At 46.7% G+C, this 27309-nt stretch overlaps 1 protein-coding gene across 1 annotated transcript in view; it reads right to left on the reverse strand.

The window, feature by feature from the left end:
• The window catches only part of IL1RAP (interleukin 1 receptor accessory protein), a gene marked incomplete at its 3' end in the record, with an annotated part of 74120 nt that extends 66550 nt beyond the window's left edge, over positions 1-7570 (reverse strand). The window contains exon 1 of the mRNA XM_083363953.1: positions 7539-7570. Within this exon, the coding sequence (XP_083220079.1) occupies positions 7539-7569 (31 nt within the window). The 5' untranslated portion in view covers position 7570. The remainder of the gene's footprint in view (positions 1-7538) is intronic.
• Positions 7571-27309: the final 19739 nt, after the last annotated feature.

Consider the following 27309-nt stretch of genomic DNA (forward strand, 5'->3'; position numbering starts at 1 on the left):
GCATAAAAGGGCCAAGTTTCAAGACCCCCTGATCCAAGTCAGCCAAGTTCACTTAACGACTGCGTGACTAACTTAACAACCGCAGGGATTCACTTAGCAAACTGTGGCAAGAAAAGTCGTAAAAGGGAGCAAAACTCATCTAACAAATATCTCACTTAGTACTTAAATTTTGGGCTCCCTTGTGGTGGCATGTTGGGGACTGTCTGTGCAGGATGTCTTCAACTTACCACCATTCACTTAGTGACTGAAGTTACGACGGCACTGAAAAAGTGACTCGTGACTGGTTACCAACGACCATTGCAGTCACGAGCGCGGGATTCGAACTCTTGGCCACCGAAATGTATTTATGAGAGTTGCCGAGTCCCAAGGTTGTACCAATCACCCTTTGCCACTTTCCCAGCTGGCTTCCGGTCGGCAAAATCAAAAAGGGGAAGCCAGATTCATTTAACGATGGTGTGATTTGCTTAACAACCGAAGGGGTTTGCTTCACAAAAGGGGCCCAAAAGCTTGTAAAAACTGGGGACAACTCAAGTGGCCGCCCCCTTGCTTAGCAAGTGAAATTCGGGGTGCCAGTTCTGGTCGTAAGCCGAGGACAATCAACAGACGAGTGACTCTGACCGAGCCCCAAATGTCTATTGTTAAAGTAATTTGCTAGGGGTGTTTTGCCCTGTTTTGCAACCTTTCTTGCCTCCGTCATTAAGCGAATCACTGCAGCTGTTAAGTCAGTAACCCGGTCGTTAAGCGAATCTGGTTTCCCCCGTGGACTTTGCTGGTCAGAAGGTCGCAAAAGGGGATCACGTGAGCCAGGGAGACGCTGCGACCTTTGTAAATCTGAGTCGGGTGCCAAACATCTGAATTTTGATCATTTGTTGAGTAGGTTTTGCCCCGTTTTACGACCTTTCTTGCCTCCGTTGTTAAGCAAATCACTGCAGCTGTTAAGAAAAGATTGGACAGCCATTTGTCTAGAATTGTACAGGTCTCCTGCCTGAGCAGGGGGTTGGACTAGATCAGGGCTTTTCAACCAGTGGTACGGGTACCACCCGTGGTACCTTGGCACCTGACAGGTGGTACGCCACCATCCTAGGAAAGTGGTAGCGGGGGAGGGGAATGAGCTGAACCGGTGGCAGCACCGCACAAGCCTGAGCGAGAGACGGCTGGAGCTGCAGGGCCGTCGGGGCTCAGCGGAAGCGCCAGGATCAGCGCCAGGATCCAGCTGGAGCTCAGCACCGATCCCGGCACGTCTGCTGAGCCCAGAAGAAGCGCCGATCAGCTGGAATGTGGCAGCATCTCCAGGGTCTTGTGATTTACACTCAGATGCTTGGCAACCGATTCTTTTTTATGACGGTCACAGTGTCCCAGGGTCATGTGAAGGGACCAAAAGCTGCTGCAACCACCCAGCAGACGGGGGGGGGGGGGAATAAAAACCAAACACCCCCCACTCCACCCCCTCTGCCAATCCTCAACAGAAATGCTCACAACAATGAAAACCTCGGACAGGAGGAAGAGCGCCGCCGGGCGGGCAGGCAGGTGTCTTGCTCGGCTGTGGCTTGGGGGGGGGGCTTTTTTCAGTCCCATTGTAACTTCGAAGAGTCACTAAGCGAATAGTTGTAAGTCGAGGACTACCTGTACTTCATCATTTTTTTTTTTTTGCTAGGCGACTGGTGGTCCTCGGATGTTGCCCTAACCTAAAAGTGGTACAATGGGTGAAAAGGTTGAAAAGCCCTGGACTAGATGACCTCCAAGGGTCCCTTGTTATTCCATGATCCCGTAAGGGTCTCCTCCTTGAGCAGGGGGTTGGACTAGAAGACCTCCAGGGTCCCTTCCAGCTCTATCATTCTATGTTCCATGTTCCACAGTTTTGGGCACTCTTTTCCCAAAAATGACTGCACTGACCTGTTAGGGCAGATTCCCAGGACGGCCGTGAGGACTTTTCAGCGAAGGCAAAAGCAAACTGCGCTGAGAAATTATAGCCGGATTTAGATATATATAAGAAAGCCTTGGGGAAGGCCTTTTCCATGGCTACCGAAAGTAGGACAAGAAATAATAAGTTTGCAGCTGCCTACATTTTTTTTTAAATATTATGGAAAACTTCCTAAAAGGTAAAATCTGTGCAATAGCAGATCAGTTATTAGAGCATTTGAGCTTTTCCACCTCGGCAACTTTCAGAGGGGCGGACTTCAATTCCCAGAATTCCCCAGCCAGCATGGAGTACAGGCAAGTCCTCGCCTTACGACCACAACCGAGCCCGAAGCTTCTGTTGCTAAGTGAGCCAATTCAGGGAGTCTTGCCCCATTTTAACAGCCTCAGTTGTTAAGTGAATCGCTGCAGTCGTTAAGCTAGTGACCCGGTTGTTAAATGAATCCGACCTCCCCATTGATTTGGCTTGTCAGAAGGTCGCAAAAGGGGATCACGTGACCCCTCCCCCCGGGACCCTGTGACCGTCATAAATATGAATCAGTTGCCAAGCGTCTGAATTTTGATTGCGTGATCACGCGGAGGCTGCAACGGTCGCTAAGCGTGAAAAACTGTCATAATTCCCTTTCTTCAGCGACACTCTAATTTCAAACGGTCACTAAACGAACAGTTATAAGTCGAGGACTACCTGTATGGGCACTTCAGGGACTTGTGCGTATCCTGATGTGCTGTCTGAACATCTGGTGAAGTTGGTGCTTCTCAACCTTAGCAATGTTAAGATGGGTAGACTTCAACTCCCAGAATTCCCCAGCTGGCTGGCAACATTTAGCTTGGTGAACTTCAACTCCCAGAATTCCCCAGCCAGCTGGGAATTGAAGTCCACCCATTTAAACGTGGCAGAGATTGAGAAACACAGCACACAGTGTTTGTTCTTCATTTGTGCGGTTCTTAAGCAGAGTCTGGAAAATTCCCTTTGCCGAAAGTTTAATAGTTTTTTTCTGCACCCTTCCAAGGGTCAGACTAAATGACCTCTGGCTTCCCTTACGGCTCCAACTCCACAGCTCTATGATGGGCCTGCCCAAGCAACAGTCACCAACACCGGAGCCGGAGCCATTTGACACACGTCACAACAACATCTTGCGTGTGGCAATGTTCGCCTGCCTGCAAGGTCTTCTTGCCCCAGAGAGGTTAACGCATCTCTTAAAATCATCTGTGTTATTCCTGACCATTTTGAAAGCACACACACACACACACACACACACACACAGACGACAGCACCATGAAAAAAGACACAAATGTTATCCGTTGTGAGGACCAGCACAAACCACAAAACGTGTACAGGTGTACAGGTAGTCCTCAACTGACGACAGTTACAGTCAGGACAATTCACCAGTGGAACTCCTTGCCTCCAGAAGTTGTGGGTGCTCCAACACTGGAGGTTTCCAAGAAGAGACTGGACAGCACTTTGTCTGAAATGGTGGAGGGTCTCCTGCCTGAGCAGGGGGTTGGACTAGATGACCTCCAAGGTCCCTTCCAACATCAGCATCATCATCATCACTGAAAAAGGCCACTGCTTTTCCACACTTAAGGACCGTGGCAGCATGGCAACTGACTCATAAGTACGACGGTAACAGTCTCCTGGGGTCCCGTGATCCCCTTTTGCGACCTGCTGACGAGCAACGTCAAGGGGGAGCCCAGATCCACTTAACAAGGGTGCTACTAACGTAAAACCACTGCCGCGACCCACTTAGCCACCGTGGCAAGCAAGGTCGTAAAACAGGACGAAACATACTTAAGAAATTCTGGGCTCACTCGGGGCCGTGAGCCCATGCAAAGACTCCAGCTCTACCAATTCAGCCGAAATAAAACACATCCGTGTGACCCATTTCCAACTACAGGTACTGCCGAAAGCGCGGGGGGGGGAGGTGGGGGAGGAAGGGAGAGAGAAAATCTGGGCATGAATAAACTGAATCACCGGCCCCCAGATTGCAATTTGCTGGATTTTAGCCTCCCCCAGCCCTGAAATACGGCAGCTAAGACTCTCTGCAGATTCTAAAAGCATCGCAGGGGGATCAAGAGAAGAGAGGAAAGAAAAAAAAGACACACACACCCCCCAGACAGGCTCGTACGTTGCATAACTGACCTGGTGCAATGGCGGTGGTTGTGAGCGGCAGACTGCAGACCCTGATCTCACACAACCCAGCCCAGACACACAACTCCCCTTCAGCCCTGCCGCCCGTGCCCAGCAAACAGGCCAGGAAATCAAGGGGTTTGGCTGCCCCAGAAGTGGGACCCACGGAGAAGCTTTGGCAGGGAAGCCAGAAAGAAAAAAAAGAGCGGAATAGACAGTATATAAACAGAGGCACAGAATCAAAATCGGGTGAACTATAACTACTGCTTTACAAAGCCTTAGTATAAGGACACACTTGGAATACGGCATCCAGTTTTGGCCACCGTGCTACAAAAAAGATGTCGAGACTGGAGGTTTTTAAGAAGAGACTGGACAGCCATTTGTCTGGAATGGTGTAGGGTTTCCTGCCTGAGCAGGGGGTTGGACTAGATGACCTCCGAGGCCCCTTCCAGCTCTATTCTGGTTGACTGAGAATACTTTATTTGGCCAAGGGTGATTGGACCCACAAAAAGTTTGTCTCCGCTGCAGAAGCTCTAAAACAGACATCTTCAAACTCAGCCCTTTTAAGACTTGTGGACTTCAACTCCCAGAATTCCTCAGCCAGCCTGGCTGAGGAATTCTGGGAGTTGAAGTCCACAAATCTTAAAAGGGCCGAGTTTGAAGGCCCCTGCTCTAAAATGTGCCCACAAATCAACAGAGCAATAACAACTGTAATAATGGCGCCAATAAGAGGGGTTATTGCAGAACCGATTCTTAATTCCAGTCGCCTGCGAGCATCCGGCCCACTTTTTGGAAACATCTGCTTCGGATGGAAGCCCAGGCAGTCCCCGACTTACAACAGTTCATTTAGCGACCTTTCAAAGTTACAATGGCGCTGAAACAAGGGACTTGGGACCGTTTTGCACGCTTGCGACCGTTGCCGCAGCCCCGCGGTCACGTGATTAAAAAATGGGACCCTTAGCAACTGACTCACATTTTGTGACGGTTGCCGTGTCCCTGTGGGGGGGGGAGGCACGTGATCCCCTTTTGCGACTTTCTGACAAGCAAAGTCAATGGGGAAGTCAAATTCGCTTAACGACTGCACGACTAACTTAACAACTGCAGGGATTCACTTAACAGCTGTGGCGAGAACGGTCGTGAAATGGGGCAAAACTCACTTAACAACTGTCTCACTTAGCGACACAAATGATCGTCGTCGTAAGTCGAGGACTGCCTGTATCGAAGGGAGAGGAAGGGAGGCAGGCCCTGTATATAAGTCTGCCTTGCAAATGAAATTAAAAACTTATCCCACCTTCCTCCCCCGTGTATCCCTCTCCCTCCTTTTTCCATCTTGCGGTAAGGCTTTCATTTGCTCTGCTCTGTCATTTGACGTTCAGCCGTTGTTTTTTCCCCCTCCCCCCAATGTTTATTACGCTGTAAGCCGCCCAGAGTCAGCTTTAAATCGAAGATGGGTGGTGGATAAATTTAATAAATTTAATAAATTATAAAATAAAAATAATAAAATAATAAAATAAAAATAAATATAACAAAATAAATATAACATAATATAAATACAACAATAAGTTGTATTTATATTATGTTATAATAAGATGGGACGGGGTGGGATTTTTATAAATGAACTTCAATTTTTAATCTGTATTAATTTATTATGGGCATTGTTTAATCACGTTGTAATAATTTTTAATTTTTGTATCTAGTTTTTATGTATTGCCCTGTTCACCGCCCTGAGTCCTCCGGGAGAAGGGCGGTATATAAATTAAATTAATAAATAATAAATAATAAATAAATAAAATAAATCCAACACTAACACTAATAACTATAGTTGGAAGGTACCTTGGAGGTCATCTAGTCCAACCCCCTGCTCAGGCAGGAAACCCTCTACCATTCCAGACAAATAGTTGCCCAATCTCTTCCTAATTTACAGCTTCTGGAGGCAGGTTGTTCCACTGGTTAATTGTTCTCACTGTCATTACATTCCTCCTTAGTTCCAGGTTGCTTCTCTCCTTGGTTAGTTTCCATCCGTTGCTTCTTGTCCTGCCTTCAGAGGCTTTGGACAATAGCTTGACTGCCTCTTCTTTGGGGCAGCCCCTGAGAGATTGGAAGGCTGCTATCATGTCCCCCCTCGTCCTTCTCGCCATTAAACGAGACATACCCAATTCCAGCAACTGTTCTTTGTTTTAGCCTCCAGTCCCCTGATCATCTTTGCTGCTCTTCTCTGCACTCTTTCCAGAGTCTCAACATCTGTTTTACACCGTGGTGACCTAAACTAAGATGGTGGCCACATCCATGCAGTTGAAGCGCTGCTTTTGGGACAAAGGAGTGGAGCTTTGTAGCCACAGCAATAACACTTAGACTTATATACCGCTTCACAGTGCTTGACAATATAATGATATGATATATAATATAATTACAGTCACCCAGACACTGATGCGGGAAAGAATCTTACAAGGACCTCAAAAAGGCAGATGGGAGAAGACCCCTAACACATGTACAAGATGAGCATATGGGGGGGTGCGTGTGTGAACCCCTACAGCAGCAGCAAACTTTCCCCCCCCCATGCAAGGTCAGCCAGCCCAGAACAGCAAGAATACCCCCACCCCCTCCATCTCAGGAGGCCCCCTCCTAATGAGGTCACTTGAAGACCTCACGGCTGCATTCGCACAACAAGCTAACCCGAGTAATGACTGGTGTGTGTTTACGTGGCCCCGGCAAAGCCATCCCGTGGGGCCAAGCCACAGCTCCGCCGGTTGCCCAAGCCCAGAGGTCAAAACCACGAAGACGTGCCTCCTCCCTGCTCTGCATCTGGCTTGTCCTAGAATCCCCAAGCAAGGCACAAGGATCCCTTCCCTAGGCGCAACGCACACAACGCCTCTGCGAGGTTGAACAGGTGGTAAAAGGGAAAGGAAAGGGGGGGGGAAAGGACCCCAGCCAGCTCATTTGTGACCGGTTAGTCTTCTTCACACGATATGCTCAATCCAGTTCTTACCTTCCCCCCATTTGCAGACACCCCAAAAGCAGGAATGTCCAACCTTGGTCACTTTAAAGACCTGTGGACTTCAACTCCCAGAATTCCCCAGCCAGCAAGGCTGGCTGGGGAATTTTGGGAGTTGAAGTCCATAAGTCTTAAAAGTGGCCAAGGATAGACCCCCGTGCTCTAAACCAGCCTTAACCAGGTTAGCGCAAACCATCCTCCCGGAGCCCAGGGACGGAAGCTTTCCCGCAGCTGGCTGCCAGCCAGGGCTCCGAGTCCGACCACCACTCCCATCGTCCCCAGCCGCGCAAGGCTGGCTGGGGAATTTTGGGAGTTGAAGTCCAGAAGTCTTAAAAGTGGCCAAGGATAGACCCACCCCCCTGCTCTAAACCAGCCTTAACCAGGTTAGCGCAAAGCATCCTCCCGGAGCCCAGGGACGGAAGCTATCCCGCAGCTGGCTGCCAGCCAGGGCTCCGACCACCACTCCCATCGTCCCCAGCCGCGCACCTCCCGGCACCTTACCTGGCGGAGCTGGCGGGAGCGCCGGACGCATCAAGGCGAAGGCTCCGGCGGCGGCATCCCCGGAGGCTGAGACTCCAGCTGCGGGGGGAGGGAAGCCGCTCAAGGCGGCAGCTGCGAGGGGGGAGCTGAAGAGGGCGAGGAGGCGGGGGGGGAGGGGTCCGACTAGAAGACCTCGGCGGGTCCCTTCCCACCCGCCGCTAGGAGTCTCCCGCGGGCCTCCCAGCTTCAGCGGCCCCGCGGGCCGTTTCCCGACTTTGCCTCCAGCCCCACGCCGTCCGGGAAAGCCCGGACGGCTCCTTTGCCCATCGGTCGCACAGCCGCCCCTCCCCAGACCTTCTTCCCCTTCCCGCCGCCGCCTTCGCTTCTCCAGCCGGTCCGGAGAGCCGGATCGTCCCCGAAACAAGGCGCTTCTCCCCTCCGGCGAGGCCAAAGCCGCTCCTCCGGCCCGCAGGCGGGGAACGAGGCGCCGCTCAGCCGCCCGACGGACCCCCGCGACCCCCCGAGCGCCGCCTCGGCCCCGCCCCGGGCGCCGGGGATTGGAGGAGGAGGGCCCGCCCGCGCCACGCCCCCGCCCCGCCCCCGCCCCGAGGGCAGAGGAGGAGGGGGCGTCTCAGCTGTTGGCACCGGTTGCGCAAGGCGGGCAAGGAGAGACGGCGCCTGGACTACAGCGCCCATCGTCCGCAGCAGCGGGCGTCGCGGGGGCGGGGAAGGAAGGGGGGGGGCCCTGTGGTGCTGCTGGTGGTGGGAGGGGTCGATTTCTCCCTGCTTTCCCCCACCCCCACCCCGGGGAAGGGGCGACGCGAGACTTGCCTGGCGCGGGGAGGGTCCGCACCGCCGGAGTTCCAGGCTGAAGAAGGAACGCGCCGTCTCAGGGCAAGCTGAGCGTGTGTGTGTGTCTGTGTGTGTGTCTGTGTGTGTTTGTGGGTGTTTATGTCTGTGGGTGTGCCCGCACCGCCTTCTGGAGTTTGCACAACCCCCAAAAGCACTTCCTGACACCGGAGAGGCGGATCCGCTTTGAAGCAGCAAAGCAGATCCCGGAGAAAGAGGATCCCGGGCAGAGGCCGGCGGGGGTGGGGGGGTGGGTGGGGAGGGGGGGCTCTCAGGTGGGGTGGGGGGTTTCTGGCAGATGTTTCAGGACCCCGCTGGGGAACATCATCAATGAAGTGAAGAAGGAGGAAGAGGAGGAGGAGGAGGACTGTGGGGTCCCTGGTGGTCTCTGAGCCGGGCGGTTTCCTTGCAGACGTTTCATGACCCAACTAGGGAACGTCATCAGTGCTAGAAGGAAGGAGGTTTTCTCCCTCTTTATATAAGTCACCTAAAAGTTACCAGCTTTGCCCCCTGAACCTGTGAGATCCTGAACCCGTGGTGGTGAACCTAGGGCACGGGTGGCACAGGTGGCACGCAGAGCCCTCTCTGTGGGCACACACGCCGCCGTCCCAGTCCCAGGCCTTCGGCTGGGTTTTATAAAACCTTTTCGCTTTAGGCCTCCGCTGCCGTGTGCAAAAAAAGAAAAAAGGTTCAATCAATAAATCAATTTCAACTCCTTGCGGGGGGTGGGGGGGGGAAGATCTTGCAGAGTTGGAATTGATTGATTGAACTTTTTAGTCCCACCCAGTCTGCCGTCACCACCGCAGCCATGCCCACCCAATGGGAAGGGTCCGACGATACATAAGTGGGTTTTGGGTTGCAGTTTGGGCCCTCGCTCTCTAAAAGGTTCCCCATCTCTGTCCTAAACAGAGCTGCCGGGTGGGGTGGGGTGGGGAGCCTGTCACGTGATCGGGAGATCCAGGGGACCTATAGGAAGGGAACCCACTGGGGACATCCATCACCGAACATCAAAAGATTTTAATTTTAATTCACCCTGGAAATCTTTTATCCTTTTCTTCACTTAAAAGCTCAGAAACCAAGAGGGCGGGGACGCCGACTCTATGGCTTGCAGGCAGGCCAGAGGGTCCCCTGGGGGAGGTCAAAAAAGTCAAAATGGCAGCCGTAATGAAGTGATCCCTGCTCTGCCTGGGGTTTGTGTGCCACACTCATAAAGGGGGAACTTTCGTGGTCAGACCTACCTGCTTTTTTTGGACCCTTCTCAGTGGACGTGTTTGAAACGTTGATTATGGCTAATGTTGAAAGCAAAACTCGAGGGGGGGGGCGGAGGGCAGACACCCCATTTTTCCCTTTGTGGATCCTTAGTGGAAACTTTCCAGATCCTCTCAGTAAGTGTTGATTTTTTTTGCAGTGAGTAACACAGCATAGCAGAGAGCCAACTCATACTTTGCTCAGGTTAATCTTTAACACCCCTTCCTTATTTTACATACAGGCGGTCCTCAACTTACGACCGAAATCAGCCCAGCATCCATTGTTTCTTGTCTTGCCTTCTGATGCTTTGGAGAATAGGTGGACCCCCCCACACACACACTTTTCTTTGGGGCAGCCCCCAAATATTGGAAGGCTGCTATCGTGTCCCCCCTCGTCCTTCTTTTCATTAAACTGGACACCCCCAATTCCAGCAACCGTCCTTCGTGTGGTTTAGCCTCCAGTCTCCTGATCATCTTAAATCACAAGGAAGTAGATTCCAGCTGGATCGTGGGAAGGTCTCGGGAAAATCCCCATGGAGGGAGCTGGCTCTCCTTGCCAGAAGGATGGAAGGAGAAACTGGACGGGCCTCTGCCAGGATCGGATGGCTGCCCTGGCAAAGGGTCAGACTAGATGGTCTCTGGGGAACCTTCCCGCTTTCACATCGTGTGATTCTGTCCTCGTGACACACGTCTGGCAGGGCAGCCAAGCCAGGGGGGAAACTCACTCGAAGAAAGGAGACAACAAACAGGGAAGTGATCGTGTTTTTCTATTTATTTATTTATTTTTAATTGTAGTTTAATTTTTGACGGATGGCTCCAAGCTTCCACAACGGGCAGTCCTTAACGGACAACGGTTCATTTTTTTTTTAATAGGAATGTTAGCTTATGAGTAAATTTTAGATTGTTATGTTTGTAATTATGTTATAGACGGGTTAAAGTGCATTATGTATTTGGTTATTTATGTAGTTGGTTAATGTTAGTTAGATTATGATTATTTTATATTTGTAACCCTGTAATCAGCTTTGGGAAGTGGGGGAGGGGGAGGGGGGTTTAGGGGTGGGTTGGGGATGGGATAATATTGTAACTTTTATAAAACTTTTCAATTTTTAAAAAAAGGAATGTTTTATTGATTTTTTACAATAAAAATCCTTAGTGCCTAAGTGTACAGTGTGTTGTCTTGGTTCATATATTGGGGGTGTGTGTGTGAAAACAGTCAAGAGTAGTTAATTAACAGTCAATGATAATTTTTGTAATTCCTTAATTAGCATGTCAATTAATAGTATATTTCTTTGATCTTCCCTTCTCCCAGTAATATTCTCCTTCTTCAACTTTAAACAAATCTCCTTCTTAATATTTTCAATGCATCAATGGTTAAATATAAATATTTTTTTCCAGGTTCGTACAGATAATAATAACGTCCGCGTATGACATGTTTTCTTATCAACTTGTGTTGTTTTTCTGAAACTCGTCTTATTTAGTTCACCATATATCCTATTACCCTAGTTCTTATTTAAGCTTTGTTTCCCCTTAATATTCAAATAATTCTTATCGGTCATAATTTGCCCGATATTAATCATCCAATCATCCAAACATCCAAATTTTCTGTTCATTTAGTGACCTTCTGCAGTTACGAAAATAATATTTATGACATTATTTATGGCTTTTGAACTTCCTGGTTCTGCCTGTTTTTTCTTGAATTTTGCTTAATAATTGAAAATGCTGCTTTCCTCTGCAGCCTTATTCACACCCTTAATATATTTCAACATTTCGATTCTCTCTCTCCTTACAGGCTGTATATGCCCAGATAGCCCGACGATTTACGGCCTCAAATTCCAAGCAGAATTTCCGTTGCTAAGCAAGGCCGTCACTAAGTCAATCACGGCCCATTTCACGGCGGTTAAGCGAAACGCTGCCCTTAAGTGAATTGCTCAGTTGTTAAACAAGTCAGAAGCCGGCTGGGAAGATTGCAGATGGTGATCCCTAAACCCCAGGATGCTGCAACAGTCATAAATACGAGTCAGTTGACAAGTGTCCGAATTTGAACCACGTGACCATGAGGGGGGGGTGGAATGCAGCAATGGTCATAAGTGAGAGGACTGGTCGTAGGTCCACTTTCTTCAGTGGTGGTGTAAGTTCAAACGGTCCCTGGAGATTTTTAAGAAGGGGCTAGACAGTCACCTGTCTGAAATGGTATAGGATGGTTCTCCTGCTTTAGCAGGGGGTTGGACTAGAAGACCTCCAAGGTCCCTTCCAGCTTCTATTCTATTCTATTCTATTCTATTCTATTCTATTCTATTCTATTCTATTCTATTCATTCTGTTATTCTATTCTATTCTATTCTTCTATTCTATTCTATTCTTCTATTCTATTCTATTCTATTCTATTCTATTCTTCTATTCTATTCTATTCTATTCTATTCTGTTCTGTTCTGTTCTGTTCTGTTCTGTTCTGTTCTGTTCTGTTCTATTCTATTCTATTCATTCTGTTATTCTATTCCATTCCATTCCATTCATTCTGTTATTCTATTCTATTCTATTCTATTCTATTCTATTCTATTCTATTCTATTCTATTCTATTCATATTTTCTATTCTATTCCATTCCAATGCTTGTAGCTGAGGGAACTACCTATATTAAGTATTCCTCATCCTCTCCTTAAAAATCCCAACACAGGAGCGACTGAGAGGCATGTATTCATGGATTTGGGGGTCTCCCTCCCAGGATTGCTGATTGGGCGCCCCATTTTAGCAAAATGACCCTTCCTCAAGTTCAGGAAGGGTCGTTTGGCCCAGCTACCGATCCCCTCTTTAAAGAGCTGGTGCAAAATGGCAACTCAATCCAGCCTTGGGTGTCCCCCCCTCCCTCTCCTTGGAGCGAGCTGGATGCTGTTTGTGAACCTCTATGGCTTCCCTCATGCAAAGTATTAAATTAAAGAATGGGAAATCAAGGCAATTAAAAGCCCATCCGTGATTTACTCCGCTTTCTCCTTTCGGCGCTCCTGCGGAGATAACTGCCAGGAGGAAACCAGATGAGCCCACGTTATTTTAAATTAAACAACAAGTGCCTCTCCCCAGCAGAGAAATTGAAATAAATAAATGAATTGTGGCCTCGAGATTCCCAACTTCTGGTTTTTCGGCAGAAGACTCACTTTGTACTCGGTGCTTTGATGAATCCGCTAATGAGCTGCACCTTTATAAAAAAAAAGGCGCCTTAGATACGCCAGAGATACGGTCTTCCAGTCCTGCATGAAAAGAAGCTAAATTCTCCCACTGTCCGGAACAGCAGAAATAAATCCGGGATTTCAACGGATTCAGGAGCAGTTTTTAAGCAGCAGCAAAATTCATCGTCCAGCTTGTGGGTGGTCGTTGATGTTTTTCCCCCACCACCACCTTTGAATGCCCAAATGCTTTAAATGGAAGAGTATGATTAAAGAAGAAAATGGAAACAAGGCGAGGTTTTGCCGCAGGGGAAAAAAAGAAGAATAAGAAATAACAGAGTTGGAAGGGGCCTTGGAGGTCATCTAGTCCAACCCCCTGCGCAGCAGACCCTGTTCCATTTCCGACAAACGGGGGTCAGAAAAAAGACGCCAATCAAAGCTCCATATCTGTTTGTTCTTCTTCGTCTTCATCATCATCATTTAGATTTATCCTGCCTTGATAGGTGATTCTGGACTTACAATGCTTTGTTTAGTGATTGAAGTTACAACAGCACTGAAAACGGTGGATTTAAGTCCATTTTTCACACTTATGACCGTGGCAGCTCCTCCTGGTCATGTTATCAAAATTTGGACGCTTGGCAAATGACTCGTGACAGTTGCAGTGTCCCAGGGGTGTGTGCGTTTGTGTGTGTGTGTGTGTGTGTGTCTGTGTGTCACGTCAGGGATTCACTGAACTACTGTGGCTGGGATGGTCATCAAATGGGCCAAAACTCACTTAAGAACTGTCCCATTTAGCAACAGAAATTTTGGGCTGAATTGTGCTCGTAGTCCAAGGCAGCGAACATACCCCAAACCGCTTCCTTCTCCTTTTTTCCCCCCATAACAACAACCCTGTGAGGTAGGTTGGGCTAAGAGAGAGAGAGAGAGAGAGAGAGGGACTTTGCTCTTCAAAAGCCATCGATTTATTTCAGTCAATTTCTGTAGCTACTAACCGATGAGTCTGGGTAGCTTTCCATACTCCCGTTACCAAGCCATCAGAACCCTACCCAAATCAATTATAAATAAAACATTTTTAAAAAAATCTAGAAAACGAATAGAAGAGAATAAAGTCTTCGGAATGTCCTGGGAATGTGGGCAGATCTGTGATCCGGTGCCCTTTTTAGGCAGCGTTTCTTGGGAGCATTTTGTGCAAATGTTCCTCCTCTTTTTGTAATACAGGCAGTTCATAGTTCAGAAAAAGGACACCGCAGCTTATTCTCAGCTCAATGCTGGGATCTGTTGACTGCTCTGATTGTCTTTTGGGGGTTATTTTTTTGTTTTGTTTTGTTTTTGAGAAATGAGACACAAGCTGCATCCCAAAAACTCTTCCATCTTAATTTTCTTTCCTAAGATTTATCTATCTATCTATCTATCTATCTATCTATCTATCTATCTATCTATCTATCTATCTATCTATCTATCTCTATCTATCTATCTATCTATCTATCTATCTATCTATCTATCTATCTATCTATCTATCTCTATCTCTATCTCTATCTCTATCTCTATATCTATATCTATATATCTATATCTATCTATCTATCTATCTATCTATCTATCTATCTATCTATCTATCTAACTATCTATCCATCTATCTATCTATATATATTACTGGGTTGGGAACTGACAGAAAGGTAACAGAAATGCAGAAAAAAGTTAATGTTAAAGGCCAGAAACATATTAAGCCTGCATTAACTGCATAATGGTCTAAATTCTCATTCTATGTTTGAATAAGCACAGTACTGTTGGGAGTCCCGTTGGAAGATCTATTTAGAATAGAATATGGAATAGAATTAGAATAGAATAGAATAGAATAGAATAGAATAGAATAGAATAGAATAGAATAGAATAGAATAGAATAGAATAGAATAGAATAGAATAGAATAGAATAGAATAGAATAGAATAGAATAGAATAGAATAGAGCTGGAAGGGACCTTGGAGGTCATCTAGCCCGGCTCCCTCTTTTCCCCCATCCCGGAAATAATTTTATTAAAGAGCTTAATGACAAGCAACAAGCCTGAGAAAGCATAATTTTTAGCACAATTTATATTACATATTTCTGGAATGGGGAAAAGAAAGGGAAGGGAATGAGGCGATGGCGCCCTCTAGTGTCCAAGGCCTGCTTTCCCCCCCACACACACACACTAAGTACAGTTAGGGTTCAGTTTACAACAGTTTGCTGAGTGGCCATTAAAAGTTCCACTGGCACTGGAAAAAGTGACTGACGGCCGTTTTTATCACTTACGGCTGTTGCAGCATCCCCATGGTCATGTGATCCAAATTCAGAGGCTTGGCAACTGGCATGTTCTTATAGGACGGGTGCAGCATCCCGTGGTCATGTGACTTTCTGACAAGCAAAGTCAACGGGGGGGGGGAACCAGATTTCACTTAACAACCGGGTTACTAACTTAACAACTGCAGTGATTCACTTAGCAACTGTGATGAGAAAGGTCGTAAAATGGGGCAAAAGTCACTTACCAACTATTCTAGAACAATTCACCAGTGGAACTCCTTGCCTCCAGAAGTTGTGAAGGCTCCAACACTGGAAGTTTTAAAGAAGAGACTGGACAGCCATTTGTCTGAAATGGTAGAGGGTTTCGTGCCTGAGCAGGGGGTGGACTAGATGACCTCCCGGGTCCCTTACAACTCTTATTATTGTGGGAAGGTGGCAAATGGTGGAGCATTGGTGGAGCAGTGGGCTAATGCCTCCTTAAGTAACACCAGCTGCCTGCAGTTAGTGCAGGTTCGAGTCCCACCAGGCTCAAGGTTGACTCAGCCTTCCATCCTTCCCAGGTAGGTAAAATGAGGACCCAGATTGTTGGGGGCAATTAAGCTGACTTTGTAATAATGCCGCTTGGGGTGTGTGTGAAAGCCCTAATAAGCAGGCATATACATAGAATGAAGGCTACTGCTAAGCACATTTGATTTGTGCTTTAAATTGTAAGCCGCCCTGAGTCTTCGGAGGAGGGTGGGATATAAAATGGGATTTAAAAAAAATGGTGACCACAGGACACTACAAACCTCACACAAACATGTCAGTAGGCAAAGCACCCAAACTTTGATCCTGTGGCGTTGGGGATGCTGCAACAGACGTAAGTGTGAGGACCAGACATATGTAACTTCTTGGAGTGCTGTTTGGTGACTAAATGAATGGTTGCAAGTCAAGGACTACGTGGACTCATCCACCCGGATTTGAACGGCAGCCAAGAAGCTTTAGCTGGCTAGGGCCAAAGAGAGAGTAGAGTAGAGTAGAGTAGAGTAGAGTAGAGTAGAGTAGAATAGAATAGAATAGAATAGAATAGAATAGAATAGAATAGAATAGAATAGAATAGAATAGAATAGAATAGAATGAGGGAGGGAGGGAGGGAGGGAAGGAAGGAAGGAAGGAAGGAAGGAAGGAAGGAAGGAAGGAAGGAAGGAAGGAAGGAAGGAAGGAAGATGAGTGGAAACTTCTCAGAGAGACATCCAATCTAGAACTAAGGATAAATTTCCCAACAGTGAGAACAATAAAACCGTTTGCCAGCAGAAGTTGCGGGTGCCCAACAACGGAGGCTTCCAAGTGGAGACTGGCCAGCCATTTGTCTGGAATGGCACAGGGCCTCCTGCTTCAGGTCCCTTCCAACCTTGTTATGCTGTTACTATTGCACTCTTGTGCATCCCCTTCCATTTTGACCGCAACCGATGGACACGCTTGCCCTCTCCTTACGCTGCTGCAAAGCTGCACCAGGCCAGTTGCAATGCCTCCTCTGCCCTCCTGCTCCGCTTGGGAACAAAGGCTGGCTCCGGATCGCCTCCAGTTCCCGGTGAATGGAAATAACATTTGGACTGAAGAAGGATGTACTTTTCAAGCAGGACTTAAAACAACCCCCCCCCCAAAAAAACCCCCAAACTTGGCTGTCCTTCTTAGCGTCCCCTTGCATCAAAAAGGCCATTTCAATATTTATGTGCTAATTAATGGGTTCCGCTGGCTGAGCGCCTGTTCCCTGTGGATCCTTTCAGGTTTTCCTCCAAGTCAGCCCCGAAAGACCCTCCCCACAGAGACCTTGTCGAGAAACACATGCTTTGTAACAGGAAGTCCTCAACTTACGACCATAATCGAGCCCAAAATCTCCATTGCTAAGCAAGACAGTTGTTAACCGAGTTTTGCCCCATTTTACGACCTTTCTTGCCACAGTTATTAAGTCAATCGCTGCTGTTGTTAAGTTATTCACACCGTCCTTAAGCGAATCCGGCTTCCCCCGTGGACTTTGCTTGTCAGAAGGTCGCAAAAGGGGATCTTGTCACACACACACACACACACACACACACACACACACACACCTGGACAATGTGACCGTCATAAATAAGAGTCAGTGTCCAAATTTTGATCACGTGACCAATTCTGCAAAGGTTGTAACTGTGAAAAACAGAGATAGATAGATAGATAGATAGATAGATAGATAGATAGATAGATAGATAGATAGATAGATAGACAGACAGACAGACAGACAGACAGACAGACAGACAGATAGATAGATAGATAGACGGATAGATAGATGGATATAAATAGAAAGAAAGGGATAGATAGATAGACAGATATAGATAGATAGATATATATATAGAGAGAAAGAGATTAGATAGATGATAGACAGACAGATAGATGGATAGATAGATGGATATAGATAGAAAGGGATGGATAGATAGACGGATATAGATAGATAGAAAGATGGATGGATAGACAGATGAAGATAGATGGATGGATAGATAGATACTGAGATAAATAGATACAGACATAGATAGATAGATAGATAGATAGATAGATAGATAGATAGATGATAGATAGAGATAGATAGATAGATAGATAGATAGATAGATAGATAGATAGATAGATAGATAGATAGATGATAGATAGATAGATAGATAGATAGATAGATAGATAGATAGATAGAAGGATGGATAGATAGATAGATAGATAGATAGATAGATAGATAGATAGATAGATAGATAGATAGATAGATAGACAGACAGACAGACAGACAGACAGACAGACAGACAGACAGACAGACAGACAGACTGACTTACGGATAAAGATAGATAGATAGATAGATAGATAGATAGATAGATAGATAGATAGATGGATGGATGGATGGATGGATGGATGGATGGATGGATGGATGGATAGATAGATAGATAGATAGATAGATAGATAGATAGATAGATAGATAGATAGATAGATAGATAGATAGATAGATAGGCATGCAGGCAGGCAGGCAGAAAGGAAGATAGAAAAAGGGAGGGAGGACGTGAGGCAGAAAACGGAAGGAAGGGAAGGAAGGAAGGAAGGAAGCAGAAGCGCCTGTTTTGATGCGCTTCCCTTGCTGCTCTGTGGCTGCCATCTTGGCTCTCCTGGAGATTCTCCGGTTCCTTTGGGGAGGCCGCTGGGGTGACCTTGCGAGGCCTCCCTCCCCACTTTTTTTTTGGGGGGGAGGGGGAGGAAGCACCTCTATCCCTCTGAACTCTCTTTTTAAAAATCATAAATTTTTATTGAGTTTCGTTAGAGATTTAAAAAATACAAACATTAGGGAAAAGTGCGTTGACGGAAGGAGGGAAGGAAAGGCAAGACGGCCTCAACCTCCGGGACTTTGCGTGCCAAGCCATTTTTCCACCACTGCAAAAAAGCCTTCCGACCATCCAAACCTAACCCCAAAGTTTCCTACTGTTCCCCCCCCCCCCCGGGTTTCAACCTTCTGCCCCCCCCCCCGGCTCTCCAAAGGGCTCCAGAGTCCCCTCCCTCCGCTCAAAGGACCCAACGGCCATTTAGCAAAAGGGGGCTCCTGACCTTCAATGAGCAAATCTCCCCGCCCCCCCGCCCCCCACAGGGTTGCTAAAAACATAAGCCATTAATAGCCCCTGCAAAAATAAAATAAAATTAAAAAAAAATACATTCAAAGAGATTAATTTTGCAGGCTCTTTTGGGGGGGAGGGGCTCAACCTCCGGGAAGCGAAAAGCCTTAAAGAGCTCCATGGCCCAAATGCGCACTTAATAGAAAGTGCAAAATGGCTTTTGGGTCAAGCAGTCAGCGTAATTCCTCGCAACGGCCACTTTTGTGCGGCCGAGGAGCTTAAGAAAGGGGCCTCCTTGCCAACTTGGTCGCTTTTAAGGGGTTTGCAACCTGTTTTCGGAGCGGCCTGTTTTTTTTCCCTTGGAGAGCTCAGCGGGGCTGCATTATTATTATTATTATTTTTGCTGGGCAGGTAATGGAAGCAAAAGGGGCGGCGGGGAGGGGTGCATTTACATAAGTCGGGGGGGGGGGCTTTTCTGCTGCCCACAGACTCCCCGAGATGCAGATTAATTTGGGGGAAAAAATCAAAGCAGCAGCAAAGGAGAGAAACAAAGGCGGAAGCAGATCCCTGCGGGGACATAGTAAGTTGAATAAAGGACAAAAATATTAGGTTTTGCAGGCTTTGATATGTTCCCGAGGAAAAGGAGAAGGTTCAAAGGGGAGAAAGAGGGATGGGGAAGGGAAGGGGATGGTCTTCCAGAGACAGAAAAATGGGCACAGCTGTCTGGAGAAGAGAAGGCAGGCAAAGGGTAGACCATTTTAAAGATGCCTTTCTCGTAGCAAGTGCCCTCGAGACTCCAAAGCCTATCATGCTTTTTATAGCTACTGCAAGGGCTGAACCAGCAAGTGTGCTGCAGCTGCCGAAAAAGCCAACACAATCCTAGGCTGCATGAACAGAGGGAGAGAATCAAGATCACGTGAACTTAATACATATAAATGTAATTAAACGGGATTAATAAATGGGATTAAAAAAAACCACTTTACAAGGCCTTGGTAAGGCCACACCTGGAATACGGCGTCCAGTTTTGGTCACCACGACAAAAAAAAGATGTTGAGACTCTAGAAAGAGTGCAGAGAAGAGCAACAAAGATGATCAGGGGGCTGGAGAATAAAACGTACGGAGTCTTGTTGGAAGAATCCAGAGAAAGAAATATTTTGGGAAATATTAAAAAGGCTGGGATTAGAAAGACAAAGAGCCCTAGAATCAACAATCCCTCACAACAAAAATCCAACCGTCATCAGCCCCAGCCCCAGGGCAGCAGGATATGACCTTTGGGGACATAATAGGATTAACCCACCGCCATCAGAATACCAGAAAGGCGGACTCAGACTCAGGTCAAAGTTCGTGCCGCAGGAACAACTCCAAACAAAAGCCCAAGGAGGGATAACAACCCACCACTCCCTACTCCATGTGGTCAGTTTTTCCCCAGAGCCATCTTCCTGTCTGGCTCTCCTCTTCAATAAACTACAACCTTCGTTCTAAAGCGGTCTCCATGTTGTTTCTTCCCAGATTGGACTGGACCCTGATGAAGACTTTTCTTTCAGCAGTCTCCTGCTTATTTATTTTTTTATTTTAATTCCATTTATATCCTGCCCTTCTCCGAAGACTCAGGGCGGCTTACAAGCTTAGCAGTAGCCTTCATTCTATCTATATGCCTGCTTGTTAGGGCTTTCACACACACCCCAAGCGGCATTATTACAAAGTCAGCTTAATTGCCCCCAACAATCTGGGTCCTCATTTTACCTACCTGGGAAGGATGGAAGGCCGAGTCAACCTTGAGCCTGGTGGGACTCGAACCTGCACTAACTGCAGGCAGCTGGTGTTACTTAAGTAGGCGTTAGCCCACTGCTCCACCAAGGCTCTTGAGCAAAGGGTTGGACTAGAAGACCTCCAAGGTCTTCTAGCCCATAGGATTCTATATTCAGCCATCTTAAAGCAGGCTGGCTGGGGAATCCTAGGGGTTAAGTCAGAGGGGGAACTAAGGAGAAACTTCCTGACAGTTAGAACAATTAACCAGTGGAACGACCTGCCTCCAGAAATTGTGGGTGCTCCATCCCTGGGGGTTTTCAAGAAGAGACTGGACAACCCTTTGTCCGCAATGGAATAGGGTCTCCTGCTTGAGCAGGGGGCTGGACTAGATGTCCTCCGAGGTCCCTTCCAACTCTGCCATTCTGAAGCCGGGGGCTTCTCTATTTACCTGTCCCTCTTCCAAGGTTTCATTAGGGACTGTAACTGTCCCAATTTTGACGGCCAGCCTTGATTCTCTCCCAAACGTTCTCCACGCACCATTTATCAGCCTCGTTTCTTCGCTGGCTTTTATGGACTCGTTTTGGCCTCGGATTTTATCCTCCGCCTTCTGCTTCCCTTGCTACCAAACACAACCCTCGCTGCGTCTCGGGAGGAACAATCTGTGCAGCACACGGCGCGCGATCATAAATTTCCTGGTCTGGCAACCGAAAGGAGTTAATTCCACTTGGGCTTAGTCAAGCATCTCTGCTGTGGAGAGCTTCTGGCAGATTTATTTATTTATTTTATTTTATTTTATTTGTATACCGCCCTTCTCCCGAAGGACTCAGGGCGGTGTACAGGACAATAAATACCAAATACAGAATACCAAAATTAAAAACAGATTAAACCCTAGTGCCCAAATACAATAAATAAATTACTTAAAAACAGTCATTAAAACCCTCAACCCATCAGACCAGGCCGGCTTGTTCAAATAAATAGGTTGTTAGGTCACGTCGGAAGGAGCGCAGGTCGGATAATCCTGAACTTTCAACCATTATGGAAGCGGCCCATGCTCGGTGCGTTGTGACGGTCATAAAATGGGTCAGACACCTGACCGACTTTGTGACCGGTTTCCCAGGGGTTGTTAAGCGAACGCAGCAGTTTTAAAGTGAGCCAAGTGTTAGCTACGGGCTGGTTTTGCTGACAATCAGACGCAGATGCTGCTTTTCGGCAAAAACATCGTAAAATGTGGACCGTGAGTTCTAGTCCCTCGTTAGGCATGAAAGCCAGTGAGGTGACTCTGGGCCCATCACCAGGAGACGGTGAGTTCTAGTCCCGCCTTAGGCATGAAAGCCGGCTGGGTGACTCTGGGCCCATCACCAGGAGATGGGGAGTTCTAGTCCTGCCTTAGCCATGAAAGCCAGCTGGGTGACTTTGGGCCAATCACTAGGAAATGGGGAGTTCTAGTCCCGCTTAGCCATAAAATCTGGCTGGGTGACTTTGGGCCAATCACCAGGAGACGGGGAGTTCTAGTCCCGCCTTAGCCATGAAAGCCAGCTGGGTGACTTTGGGCCAATCACTAAGAAATGGGGAGTTCTAGTCCCACCGTAGGCACGAAACCTGGCTGGGTGACTCTGGGCCAATCACCAGGAGACAGGGAGTTCTAGTCCTGCCTTAGGCATGAAAGCCCCCTGGGTGACCTTGGGTCTCTCTTCCAGCCCACCTCACAAGGTTATTGTTGCTATATGATCCCAGTTGTGAGGTCTGTCACAGCTTCTAATGTCACTGAGTGACCAATCATAAGTTGGGGACAGCTTTGCAGAGCCAACTCAAGTGTGCATTGTGTTGTTCTTATTGTCGAAATTTAGCTTCCGTTGCAAACTTGTTTTACACATCCAGTTTTCCACTTGGTCGTTCAAAATATTCTCAGTTGTTAAAAGATATGCCAGCTGTTTGCGCCTCCTCTCCATTTATCAGGGGTTTGATTTTCGCATTCCACAGCTCAATTCCACTTTAAGTGTTTAATTTTTCCCTTTTTGATTGCGCACGGATCCCATTCTGTTTTACTGTCGTCCCCCAAGGTTTGAACTGTATCTAAAACCAATTTTATGCCTCTAGACGATTTTGTTTCTAGTGTCAAATCATCCATGCAAGCCCGTGTGAAACATCGTTCCCTGGCTTGAATAATTCATAGCCCGGCAACATTTTATTCAAAACTATTGTCAGTGGAATCCCAGGCATATTAAAAAGCAATAAAAACAAAGAATTTCCCATAAAAAAAAAACGTCAGTCTTCTTCCGATTCCTCCAAGTTCTCCTTCATTTACATCTGTGCTGCTTTCAGGGCGTTTTTTAAAATTCTTAATTTTAAGTATAATTACACGTTCCTTTTAATCCAGTTATGGGGTAGACAATTAAATGCTTTTTTGTCACTAATCCAGGATGTATAAAGGGTGGTTTTTTTTCTTCTCCTTTTGTAGTTTTTAAATAATAATAATAATAATAATAATAATAATAATAATAATAATAATAATAATAATAATAATAAGAAGAAGAAGAAGAAGAAGAAGAAGAAGAAGAAGAAGAAGAAGAAGAAGAAGAAGAAGAAGAAGTTGGAAGGGACCTTGGAGGTCATCTAGTTCAACCCCCTGCTCAGGCAGGAAACCCTATACCATTTCAGGCAAATGGCTGTCCAGTCTCTTCTTAAAAACTTCCAGTGTTGGAGCATTCACCGCTTCTGGAGGCAGGTTGTTCCACTGGTTAATTGTTCTAAATGTCAGGAAGTTTCTCCTTAGTTCTAGGTTGCTTCTCTCCTTGATTAGTTTCCATCCGTTGCTTCTTGTCCTGCCTTCAGGCGCTTTGGAGAAGAGCTTGACTGCCTCTTCTTTGGGGCGGCCCCTGAGATATTGGAAGTCCGCTATCATGTCTCATCTTGTCCTTCTTTTCTCTAGCCATATCCAAATCTTGCAACTGTTCTCTGTATGTTTTATTCTCCAGCCCCCTGATCATCTTTGTTGCTCTTCTCTGCACTCCTTCCAGAGTCTCAATGTCTTTTTTACATCATGGTGACCAAAACTGGATGCAGTATTCCAGGTGTGGCCTTACCAAGGCCTTGTAAAGTGGTATTAGCACTTCACGTGATCTTGATTCTATCCCTCTGTTAATGCAGCTTGGCACTGTGTTGGCTTTTTTGGCAGCTGCAGCACACTGCTGGCTCATATTGAAGTGATTGTCTACTAAGACTCCGAGATCCCTCTCATAGTTACTACTATTGAGCAAGGTACCCTCTATACTATACCTATGCATTTGATTTTTCCTGCCTAAATGCAGAACCTTACTTTTTTCACAATTGAATTTCATTTTGTTAGATAGCGCCCAGTGTTCGAGTCTGTCCAGATCCTCCTGTATCTTAAGCCTATCTTCTGGAGTATTGGCTATTCCTGCCAGGTTGGTGTCATCTGCAAATTTGATGAGTTCCCCATCTATCCCCTCATCCAAATCGTTGATGAAGATGTTGAAGAGCACTGGGCCCAGAACAGAGCCCTGGGGCACCCCACTGCACACTTCCTTCCATGTAGATGCGGTTCCATTGAGGACCACACGCTGAGTACGGCCGGTCAGCCAGCTATGAATCCATCTGGTGGTGATGCTGTCTAACCCACATTTTTCAATCTTATCAAGTAGTAGGTTGTGATCTACTTTATCAAATGCCTTACTGAAATCCAAGTAAATTAAATCTACAGCATTCCTCTGGTCCACTAGTTTTGTCACTTGGTCAAAGAATGTAATAAGATTTGTCTGGCACGATCTGTTTTTGACAAACCCATGTTGGCTTTTAGTGATAACTTTGTTTGCATCTAGGTGTTCACTGATTTCTTGTTTGATTATCTTTTCCAGAATCTTCCCAGGTATTGAGTTCAGGCTGATAGGTCTGTAGTTTCCAGGATCTATTTTTTTCCCCTTTTTTGAAGATTGTTTTATCACTCAAAAGTCCCTCCTCCCCACTTTTTTTTTCTTTTTAAATCTCTGCAATGTTTGAAATTCTCTTTTGGCTCCAAAGCTGAGATCAGGGGTTGGTAGAAATTATTATTGACAATGATTGTTGTCAAGGGTTTGAATATTGTAAAATGACACATGTTGTCCTTTCTTTATACTTTTCCATGAAACATTGAACCACAGTAAGCCAGCCATCTTATTAAATCTTGCTGCCACGTTTGATTGAAATGATTTGCAATACTCAAAAGAAACATTTAAATGAAATCAAATCAACCCTGCTCACGTTTTCCTGCCGCCGTCCAATTCTTTTTTTTTTCTTCCTTTTCACAGTTTGCTCTTCAGCCCTTCCTGCGTTTAAGTATAGTATTTTGCATGTGTATAAACACTGCTTCTCTTTTTGTATCTATGAGTTTGGTCTGGTTATCCCAAATGATTTTTCCCCCCAAAATTACAACAATTCTTCCTTATGTTTAGAGGTTCAATTAGTGTGGTGTCTTTAATTAAACTTTTTAAAAAAAACCAACATTGATTTTTTTAAAAAAAAAATTGCCTGTTTGCTTGAGATTCCTTGATCCCACATCCACGTCCTACAAATTTTCTTAAAAGTCACCAGCCCAATTTTACCACTTCTTCAATCACTTTGTGATCCCAATTGTGTCCCTTTTTCACACTTTTTGTTTTTCCATTTTTCAGCTGACCGGCTTTGAAGTTTTCTAGGCGGCTAAGCATTTCCAGCAAATCATTTACTTAATTTCCCAATACCATCCCCCTTTTTGGCATCTGATCTTGGTTTGGTTTCATTTTATAACCTAGTTCTTGCGTTATTAATTGTGTTGCTAAGTTGGGCAGGAGCTGGTTAGTCTCTTTGATTGTGGGGCCCTTGGTGCTCTCTGACCTGGGTGGTTTTCTCACAAAGGTTGCATTACCAAACTAGGTAACATCATCCGTGCTAAAAGGGAGGGGAGGGGAGACGGTGGAGTCCTTGATGCTCTCTGAACTCTTTTGTTTTCTTGCAGACGTTTTCATTACCAAATGGGCTAACATCATCAGCGATGGAAGGGAATGGGGTTTGCAGAGAGGAGGAGGAGGAGGAGGACGACGACTAGGACTGTGGGGTCCTTGGTGCCTCTGAGCTTGGCTGTTTCCTTTCAGACGTTTCATGACCCAACTAGGGAACATCATCAGTGCTAGAAGGGAGAGGAGGAGGAGGAGGAGGAGGAGGAGGAGGAGGAGGAGGAGGAGGAGGAGGAGGAGGAGGAGGAAGAGGACTGTGGGGTCCCTGATGCTCTCTGAGCTGGGTGGTTTTCTTGCGGACATTTCATGACCCCACTAGGCAACATCATCAGGGCTAGAATGGAATGAGGTGAGTGGAGAAGAGGAGGAGGAGGGGGAGGAGGAGGAGGAGGAGGAGGAGGAGGACTGTGGGATCCTTGGTGCTCTCTGAGCTTGGTGGTTTTCTTGCAGACGTTTCATGACCCCACTAGGCAACATCATCAGGGCTAAACGGAGTGGGGTTATATTGTACAGAAAAAGGGAGCAAACCCCACAAGGGCCGCACAGTCCAATCCTGTGCTACAAAGCTTCTCTTCCATCTTTCTCCTCTCATCCTCTGGGCTCCTGATGCTCTGTGAGTCTGCAGCTCCCCCCACCCCACTACACACACACACACACACACACACACACACACGTTATCTGAACGTCCCCGGTGAGAAGAGCGATGACAGCAGACAGACGGATCAATCTTCTGCAAACGGCTGCGAAAAGGCGACGCTACAGACTCTGAGTAGGCAGGACGATTTTTCTGGAGAAGCTATTTTGGAAACCTCAGAATTTGCATTGCGTTTGAGTTTCGGAGTCTCAAACATCACACACGACAAAAGTGTAAATTTATCTGAACATTATCCAGTGTCGCTTATGGGCAATGTCTAAATTTATTGATAAATAAAGACGGTCCGTACCTCCTGACAATGCTTTTCTGGCCTGGAACTTGAGGCTGCGAAAATCCAGATGGTCACCCTTGCTAGCAAAGTCTTCAGAGTGAATATATCTCCTTGCTGCCATCTAGTCCACAAGTCATGAAAGGGGCCAAGTTTGAAGACCCCTGCTTGTGGACTTCAACTCCCAGAATTCCTCAGCCAGCATGTCACACTGGCTGAGGAATTCTGGGAGCTGAAGTCCACAAGTCATAAAAGGGCCAAGTTTGAAGACCCCTGCTTGTGGACTTCAACTCCCAGAATTCCTCAGCCAGCATGTCACACTGGCTGAGGAATTCTGGGAGCTGAAGTCCACAAGTCATAAAAGGGGCCAAGTTTGAAGACCCCTGCTTGTGGACTTCAACTCCCAGAATTCCTCAGCCAGCATGTCACACTGGCTGAGGAATTCTGGGAGCTGAAGTCCACAAGTCATAAAAGGGCCAAGTTTGAAGACCCCTGCTTGTGGACTTCAACTCCCAGAATTCCTCAGCCAGCATGTCACACTGGCTGAGGAATTCTGGGAGCTGAAGTCCACAAGTTATAAAAGGGGCCAAGTTTGAAGATCGCCATCTTCGTGGTGACAAATTCAGGTGATGACATCCAGACTTTTATACAAAGATCTCATTCAAAACCGTCAAGCAGATTGCCCCATATTCAGAGGCGCCATTGTGCTTGAGTTCCCTGACATCCAGCCAAACTTCACAGGGCTAAATTTGAAACCGTTTCAGACATCACATTTGGAATTCAACTTTGAGAGTAGCTTGAAAATCTGAAGGCAGCCATCTGGAGCTTAGATACAGGCATTGATTGAGCAAGCGAGAGAGAAATGACTCTTCCGGGCTAAGGACCAAGGAGAAATGGAAGTTGACCAGCCGGTATTTTCATTAGCTGAAGAAAGCTTCCCACCATCTCTCCATGAATCCGGCCTTTGAAAGGACTGGTGGAGCTTCACGGAAATAACACATCCGTGAAAGCCTCCATG

The sequence above is a fragment of the Vipera ursinii genome (genome assembly GCF_947247035.1).
Source record: "Vipera ursinii genome assembly, chromosome: 5".
Classification (NCBI taxonomy): Eukaryota; Metazoa; Chordata; class Lepidosauria; order Squamata; family Viperidae; genus Vipera; species Vipera ursinii.